This window comes from Panthera tigris, chromosome E1 (genome assembly GCF_018350195.1).
Source record: "Panthera tigris isolate Pti1 chromosome E1, P.tigris_Pti1_mat1.1, whole genome shotgun sequence".
Taxonomy (NCBI): Eukaryota; Metazoa; Chordata; class Mammalia; order Carnivora; family Felidae; genus Panthera; species Panthera tigris.
In genome coordinates this window covers 54,647,873-54,656,513 of record NC_056673.1, presented here as the reverse complement: position 1 = coordinate 54,656,513, position 8,641 = coordinate 54,647,873, and the positions used below count along the sequence as shown (strand labels likewise).

General features: G+C 49.4%; 1 protein-coding gene across 1 annotated transcript; it reads right to left on the bottom strand.

Moving 5' to 3' along the window:
• Nucleotides 1-3,014: 3,014 nt before the first annotated feature.
• On the bottom strand, nt 3,015-8,310 carry LOC102958962 (CMRF35-like molecule 7). Its single transcript, XM_015541634.2, has 4 exons — nt 7,950-8,310; nt 6,274-6,603; nt 5,817-5,940; nt 3,015-3,423 (listed from the first exon to the last, which is right to left on the bottom strand). Exons 1-4 carry the CDS (start codon nt 7,987-7,989, stop codon nt 3,321-3,323), a joined length of 597 nt encoding a protein of 198 aa, XP_015397120.2. The 5' UTR covers nt 7,990-8,310; the 3' UTR covers nt 3,015-3,320.
• Between the last annotated feature and the right edge of the window lie 331 nt (nt 8,311-8,641).

Here is an 8,641-nt window from a genome sequence, read left to right as displayed (position 1 = left end):
TCTAGACACGCAGAAAAGAAGCTTCCAGATAACAGTAGCACCCAGCCATTTAGGTCCCCCCCCCTCCACTGCCATTATGTCTTTCCAGCTGAAGCCCCAGAGTTTTTGGAGCAGAGACAGGCCATCCCTGCTGCACTCTGTCCGAATTCCTGACCACAGAATCTGTGACATGACAGGCAAATTGCTGTTTTGTGCCCCACAGAAGATCTAAGCAGAGAGAACTGGACGTTCCAGTCCCAGGCAGGACAGTTCAGAGGAACATGCTGCCTCTGCCGGATGCACAGTGGGCTGGGGGGAGGCCCCTGGGAGACACAGCCCTAGGAGACACAGCCCTGTGGTGGGAACCTGGGGCCGACTCTCCACGTGGTAACATGCATGGGCTCCTGGGCCTGGAGGTATTGCCCTTTTCAGAGGCGTGAATCAGAATCATGTGGGCTGGAGCTGTCAGCACTGGTGGGAGGTGTTCCCCACAAGAAGTCACCTGCTGCTGTAGAACACCCCCCTGCCTACCCAACCCTCTCTGCAGTGCCCTGACCACATTCTAAGGAAGCTTCTAGTTGAAAATGGACCAGCACCTTTCCTCACTGACAGACTCAAGGAGAGGAACACAGCACCAGCAAAATGCAGCTGGAAACATGTCAAGACATGTCTCCAGCAGCAAGGGAAATAAAAGCAAAAATGAACTTTTGGAACCTCATCAAGATAAAAACTTCTGCACAGCAAAGGAAACAATCAACAAAACTAAAAGTCAAACAGTGGAATGGGAGAAGATATTTGCAAATAACATATCAGATAAAGGGTCAGTATCAAAAATCTATAAGGAACTTATCAAACTCAACACATGAAAAACAAATAATCCAGTGAGGAAATGGGCAGAAGACATGAACAAACACTTTTCTAAAGAAGATATCCACAAAGTGGATGGAACTGGAGAGTGTTATGCTAAGTGAAATAAGCCATACTGAGAAAGACAGATACCATATGTTTTCACTCTTATGTGGATCCTGAGAAACTTAACAGAAACCCATGGGGGAGGGGAAGGAAAAAAAAAAAAAAAAGGAGGTTAGAGTGGGAGAGAGCCAAAGCATAAGAGACTGTTAAAAACTGAGAACAAACTGAGGGTTGATGGGGGCTGGGAGGGAGGGGAGGGGGGGTGATGGGTGTTGAGGAGGGCACCTTTTGGGATAAGCACTGGGTGTTATATGGAAACCAATTTGACAATAAATTTCATATATTGGAAAAAAAAAAGAAGATATCCAGCTGGCCAACAGACACATGAAAAGATGCTCAACATCACTCATCGTCAGTGATGATGTTTTGATACAAATCAAAACCACAATGAGATACAACCTCGCACTGGTCAGAGTGGCTAAAATTAACAATTCAGGAAACAGCAGATGTTGGCGAGGATGTGGAGAAATGGAAACTTTTTGCACTGTTGGTGGGAATGCAAACTGGTGCAGCCACTCTGGAAAGCAGTGTGGACGTTCCTCAAAAAATTACAAATAGAATTACTTTATGACCCAGCAATAGCACTACTAGGAATTTATCCAAAGGATACAGGAGTACTGATTCATAGGGGCATATGTACCACAATTATTATAGCAGCACTATCAACAATAGTCAAATTATGGAAAGAGCCAAAATATCCTTTAACTGATGGATAGATAAGGAAGATGTAGTATGTATATACAATGGAATATGACTCGGCAATGAAAAAGAATGAAATATTTCCATTTGCAACAATGTGGATGGAACTGGAGGGTATTATGCTGAGTGAAATAAGTCAGTCAGAAAAAGACAGATATCATGTTTTCACTCATATGTGGAATTTGAGAAACTTAACAGAAGACCATAGGGGATTGAAGGAAAAATCAATTACAAACAGAGAGGGAGGCAAACCCTAGGAGACTCTTAAATACAGAGAACAAACTGAGGATTGACGGGGGTGAGGGTTAGAGGTTGGGGCAAATGTGAGATGGGCATTGAGGAGGGCACTTGTTGGGATGAACACTGAGTGTTGTATGTAAGTGATGAATCATGGGAATCTACTCCTGAAGCCAAGACTACACTGTGTACACTGTATGTTAGCTAACTTGACAATACATTATTTAAAAAAAAATGCAGCTGGAGAACTTGCTTCATGAGCGCCAGGGCCCCAGGACACAGAGGAGGAGTCCAGATGGCCAGTTTGGCTCAGTCTAAGAGAAATTACAGACAACATGACCTCTCTAAGGAAGGAGCTCAGAAAAGAGATATAAGTCCCGAAAATGGTTCAAAATAAAATATAGAGACAAAAAAGAACAGAACCCAGGAAAAATGTAAGTAAAAGAGAAAAAAAAAAACCACCCCTGAAAAACAAAACGGTTGAGAGGAAAATGTATAACTTTGAAATTTAAAAAGAAAAGGGCTGTTTTTGTGTTGTTAGTTTTTGATGAGTAAGTGGGAGGAAGTTAAACACAAAGAGCCCAGCATCCTGGGTTTGCATTGTTCAGCTGGGGTGAGATGGGGGGTGGAGGTTAGGGGTGTGGGAGCATGGAAAGGCCAAAGATCAGGCCAAACCCAGGAGTGGGTGATGGTGGGTGTGAGCTGCCTGGGGGATGGGCAGGGTCACAGACAAGAAGGGGACAGATCTGTCCATCTCGATGGAAAAGTCCAAACAGTCCATGGAGCCCCTGCACGTAAGGACCAGTGAGGCCAAGGGACAAATGGGGGAACAGAAATGAACTGTTCTTGTGACGACTGGGTGAATCCCCTGTGCTTGGAGGCCACCGATGTAGATAAGGGGACAGGAATATTTGCATTGTTTCAAAGCCCCTCCCCGCAAAACATTGATTACTTACAGAGGGAAAAAGAGTGACTTCAATGAGTTTCAACAAATTTATACTCACAACCACCCAGTTCTAAGACACATTCGGATTCTAGCATTGGATTTAGAGTTGCTTCCCGCCCTCTAGAAGGGAAGGGTTGTCCTCTCACATATAAAATATTGAAAGAATGTCCAAACAAAATAATTTCCAGGGAGCACAAGAAAGCCAAAGATTTTAATAGGGAATATACAGGGCAAACAGATCAGATGCGGGTTGGGCGATGGTCCAACCCTGTTTTCCATCTTTTACGTTCAAGGAATTCTTTCTTGGAGGCACTGATGCAGCAGAAGGTGGAATCGGCGGACCTCTGTGCAGCTGGCCCATTGGGGGTCTTTGTCCTTGTGGACACACTCTGGAACTTGTTGATTTAATCCAGGTTTTATGCTTACTGGTTGGTCTGGAATTGGAAAACCCATCATTGGCCAGAGTCCTGAACGATATAATAGTTATTTATCCTTGGCAGAGCCACTTGAGTGTGGCAAGGAAAGAAGGTACCAGGAGGATCCACACAGGAGGATTCTCTGCTGCAACACTGAAGGCCAAGATCCCCGACCTGTGCAGAGCAGGGAAGGAGTCAGACTTTAATTCCTGACAGCAGGACGCGGGGAGTCCTCACCTAACAGGGACCCCCATCTGTCTCGGAAATGTAATCATTGCCCTTTCCCTGACCAGAGCTCAGAGGGTGTGGGGGTGTCCATGGTGGGGGGGGGGCTGTGTTTTTCCTGCTCAGACTGACGTATCTTCCCCTGGAGTCCCCCGGACCCCACATCACAGTCACAGCAGGACCCAAGCAGGGGCAACTTCACAAAGGTCAAAAGCACAAAGTGAAGGTTGTGTAGCAGGGCCCTGAGCAGGGATCGTGCTGACAGGAGTGGGGTCCCTCTTCAGGGGCCGCTCCAGGCCCTTCCTGTCCACCCTCACTCCCACCCCCAGACCTGGAGGACAGGCCAGCCCCGGTCCCTGCCCAAAAGCCCCTCTGAGGGCACGGCCATGCTGCCCAAGGCGAAGCATTCAGGGGCTTCCCAGCAGCCTTAGCCTGGGCTCCAGCACCTCTGCACCCTGATTTCATCCTGCTTGTCGGCTGCCTCCCCCAAATCCCCTCCACCTCAGCAGCAGACCAGCCAGGACCAAAGGTTTCCCTTTGCCTATTTGATTCTACTTCTGTCCCACCTTGTGTAAATTCTGCCCTCTCTCAAGCTCATCTCATATAACATTTCATATTACCATTCAGCCTGGCTGAATACCTTCTGGCTTCTCTTGGGAGGGGTCTCTCCCAACTCTCAACCCCATCTGGTAGCACATAGGAGGTGCACTATCTCATACACCCTGAACAGTGGACACATGGTCTAGTGGACCATTGGGCCCTTGCTCACATACGTCCCCCTGGGAGTCCACATCAGTATCCAAGAGTCTGATGCCCTCACCCTCTGCCTCATCCCCTCCCCCACAAGCAGTGTCAGGGCCCCCATGCAGGCTGGCTTTGTTCTCTCCTTCTGCCTGCCTTGAGCAAGTTTTGTCATGTGCATTTCACAGGGGGTTTTCTTGAGAGAGAAGACATGCTCCCTTGCACTTCCTGAAATTATCCTTGAACTCACTGTGTTCTGTTCCCAAGTTCCAATCCCTGTGGGGCTGCGGTCCCATCTCTCCACCTACAGGCTTCCACCCATGCCCTTCAGTCTCCTAAAAGTCCCTCATCCTCCCCTCCTGACTCTACAGAACAACTGGTCTCCAAATAGTCATGAGCAGGACAAAAGCCAGTTGTGAAGCATGAGTCAAGTGCCTGGCCTCATTCGGACACATTGTCCAGCAGGACAAAGCTACAAGGAATTGGTCCTTGAGAAGGGAAGGAAGAAGGAGTGGACTGGAAGGTAGGCCATGGAAGGGGCATCTGGGAGAAAATGCACCTTCACCCTGAACTCCGATGGGGTGAAACTGGGTCAGGGGTGTGCCCTTTGAGGAAAGAGTTAATTCATTGTTCTTTGGATGCTTTTGAGGGGGTAGGCTTCAGGTTGATGGCCCAACCTCTCTACCGTGTTGGGAATGTGAGAAAGCAGGAATGCCAGCTTCCCACTCTTTCTCAGCATTTCCCAAGCACTTGGGAGGGGAGGGCTGGATCCATGGAACAAGTACCAGCCCTTGACAGTGGGCAGAATGACTCCCCCTCAAAGATGTCTTAATCCCCAGACCTCTGAATGTGCTAGATTCCTTGGCGCAAGAGAATTAATGATGCAGATGGATTTAAGATAGCCAACCAGCTGACCCTGAGATGGGGAGGTGATCCTGAGATATCTGGATGAACCCTATGGAATCGCCAGTGTCTTTATAAATGAAAGCACACAGGAGAGCCAGTGTCAGAGTAATGAGGGTGAGAAAGACTCAACCACCCCTGCTGGTTGATGGAAGAGACCACGAGCCAGGGGTGCAGCGGCCTCCAGAAGCTGGAAAAGACAAGGAAGCCCTTCTCCCTTAGAGCCTCCAGGAAGAGCCAGCCCTGCCAGCACCTTGAGTTTAGCCCAGTGAGATTCATCCCAGACCTTAATCTCTAGAACTTTAAGATCATAACATCGTTTTGCCTTCAGCCACCAGGGTGGTGGTGATTTGCTCCAGCAGCCACAGGGAGCTAATCCAGAGCCCTTCCCTTCTGGCAACTTGAGGCTGAAAGCGCCTGAGCCTGTTTTGGCTGCTTGGGGGTTGGGAGGCAGGTCAGAAGGAGACCAGAAGCTTCTCTCCTACAGCCCAGCTGAACAACTTAGCTTAGGTTTCTTGTGGGGAGGGGGAGCACTTTAAGGACTCAGAGGTACAAAGAGGGGGCCCAGTGCAGACCTTGCTGTTTCTCCCCAGCAGAGGAGACATCAGAAGGGCCAATGGGGGCCCCTGTCAGAGTGCCCCAAGGGAGAGCTGTCCCAGGGCAGCAGTGGGAAAGTCTGTGGGTTCAGCTGTGCTCACCTGCTGTGGGGGTTGATCAGAACAATAGGCTGGCTGCTGTTGATGCCCTGGGTAAAAGGAGGAGAGGAAGCTCGACCGGCTGGTGTTCTTGCTACAGGCTTGGGAGAGTCTGTTGGATCAGGGGCTAAACACACAGAGCAAAGCATGGTTGTGAGTGTCACAGGTGGCTCCCATGGTCTCCACACCCCACCCCCAGGGATGCAGAACCTTTCTGTGTTAGTGCCACTGCTCAGCCAAGTTTGCTTTCTCTTGCATCTTTTTGGTTTCTTATCCCAAATATGAATACATATTTCCAGAGGAACACCAGTTTGCCACCGCGTGAGGGATTTTCAGCGGCAGGCATAGTCCTAGGCGAGTTTCGAGACTCCCCTTCATCCATTGGGGAAGACAGAGAAATAGTCCTGACTCCTTTGGGTTGGGACTCAGGGTCCCAGAGCACAGGAAGGGTAGTACCTACCTGGGTCAACATCCACGTATACTTTGTACCCCAGGTCATTGCCAGCTTTCTCAATCCCACACCAGTAGGTGCCTGCATCGTCATACCAGAGATCCTCCAATGTCACGGTGAATATGCGCCATCTGTGATTGTCCTGGATGGATGCTCGGCCCTTCTTCACCAGTTGCTCTGACCCAGTGCTTTTAACAAGGATTTTGCAGGAATCCCACTCGTACCCACGACACCACCATTTCTTGTAGGATTCCCACCCCTGCCCATATGTACAGTGCACGGTCAGTGTGCCCATTGCCGTGCCTCTCACCGTTCTATGCACGCAGGTGGAGAAGTGGCCTAGAAAACAGAAACCCAACATGCATCTTATCCTTCCTTGAGCCCAGAGCTGACCCGGGAGCCACTGGGGCTTCTGGCCCTGCCCTGAAGACAGCCAGGAGCCTCTGCCCTCTGTCTAATTGCCACATCCCTCCTGTCCCTTCATCCCCTGCAGGATTTCTTTTCTGTCACCCCTCTTGTGAATCCCCCTTGAGGCTCCTAACTCTCCTAACCAATACAGGACTCTCTGCACGCTCACCATCCTACTGACCACCGTCCCCTGCCTGACCTTAAGCAGCACCTCTCCCAGCAGCACAGAGCGCACACTGCAGCCACAGGTGTATTTCTGAATCCCAGAGCTGGTGAGACAGTGTGGCCCCCTCCCCATCTATGCCCCGATACTGTAAACTCTGCACACCTACAAACCCTCAGCCTCTGAATCGACACATAGCACAGAAGTAAACACACACGCACACACACGCACATACCAAACACACTCACTCGCACAGGTGATTGCTTGTTGTTGTTTTTTTTACCTATACACCTTGTTCTTCTGTGTCTCTATAATGTAATGCAAGCTGTCCCTCTGCCTAGAATGTGCTTTCTTCTCTGTTTGAAGGGAGCAAACCCTTATATTCATCCCTTAAGGCTCATCTCCAAGAGTGTCTTTTCTATGGTTTGTCTGGTTCTGCAGACAATCTGGTTGCTCCTGGTACAACCAGAGCCCTTTGTCCCTGTCACAGGTATTGTGCTAATGACACTAGATGATGATCTGTCTTTAGATAATCCAGAGAAGAGACCCAGGCAGGCTGGTGTGTGGGGATAAGCAACTCTCCAGAGAGCCTGTCACCCTGGTTTTGCTGCCTGCCTTCCTCCCTGTTGTCTGAGGTCTTCAGAAGAGAGGATTCCGGCTCAAGCTTCAAGTCAAGACCAGATGTGTAAGTTTTTAAATGATCCAGTTGCCTGAACTTCACCTTGACTGAGTGGGTCTCAACTGGGGCTTGAGCATCTGTGCTTCTTCAAAGTTCCTCAGGAACTCATGCATTTAGGTATGTGTGCATGTGTGTGTGTGTGTATCTATCATGTGTCCATCCATCCATCCATCCATCCATCCATCTGTCATCTGTCTATCCTTCTCTCTGCCAGGGTTGGGAAACTGTGCCTAGAAAACAAACACTGTACGCGTTATTTATTTTATTTCCTTTCCCTAACATTTAACTTTGTACCTTTCAAGTAACAAAACTTAAAAAGTTTTATAAATACGTAAGTGTCTGGATATGAAAAGCCCTGCCATCTCTCTCAGGACAGACCCTATCTGTGTCCCATCCTGATCCTGCAGGTACTTAGTAAGCCCCTGCCTTACTCACCTTGGACGACGAGAAGGATCACAACCGGGAGCAGCCACATGTCCTGCCTGCTTGGCTTGTCTCCCTGGTGCTCAGCAAATGCCAGCTGCCTTCCAGAGACTTGAACTGAGCACAGATGCAACCTACCTTCTCTTCTTCTAAGTTATTCTTTTTTGTTTTCTCTCATCTACTTCCCCTCAATTTTTTCTTCAGTTACTTCCTTATTTCATTAATTCGGTGCAAAGCAGCGGCGACTGTTCGGAGCTTATGGCTGACGTGATGAGGTGGCCCCACTCCTTGCTCTGGCCCCTCAACTCAGCATCCCCTAAAGTCTGACTCTGATGATCTGCTCTCTGGGAAGGGTCCCTGCCTGTCCCCCCCGCCCCCCACTCTAGCACCACCTCCAGTCTGTGCGCACCTACTTCCTGCCCCCCCCATCTTCCAGCCCAGTTCTCCACTTTAATGGCTGTTGGAGCCTTGTAGAACTGCCACCCTGTTAGCAGCTCAGATGTGCTCCAAATGCCATTTCTTGTCATCTTCATCCCTAAAGTCAATCTGTCCCAACACCTGGTCCCTGAGCCCAGGGATCCCTCTCCACCTGCCTCCACCACTCTAGTCTTCCGTAGACAAAGGCCATGGGGTCTTCTCCCTGCCACCTGCCACCCTCAGAAGGCCTTGCAGGGGTGGGGGGCTTGGAGGTGGAGCAGTCCAGG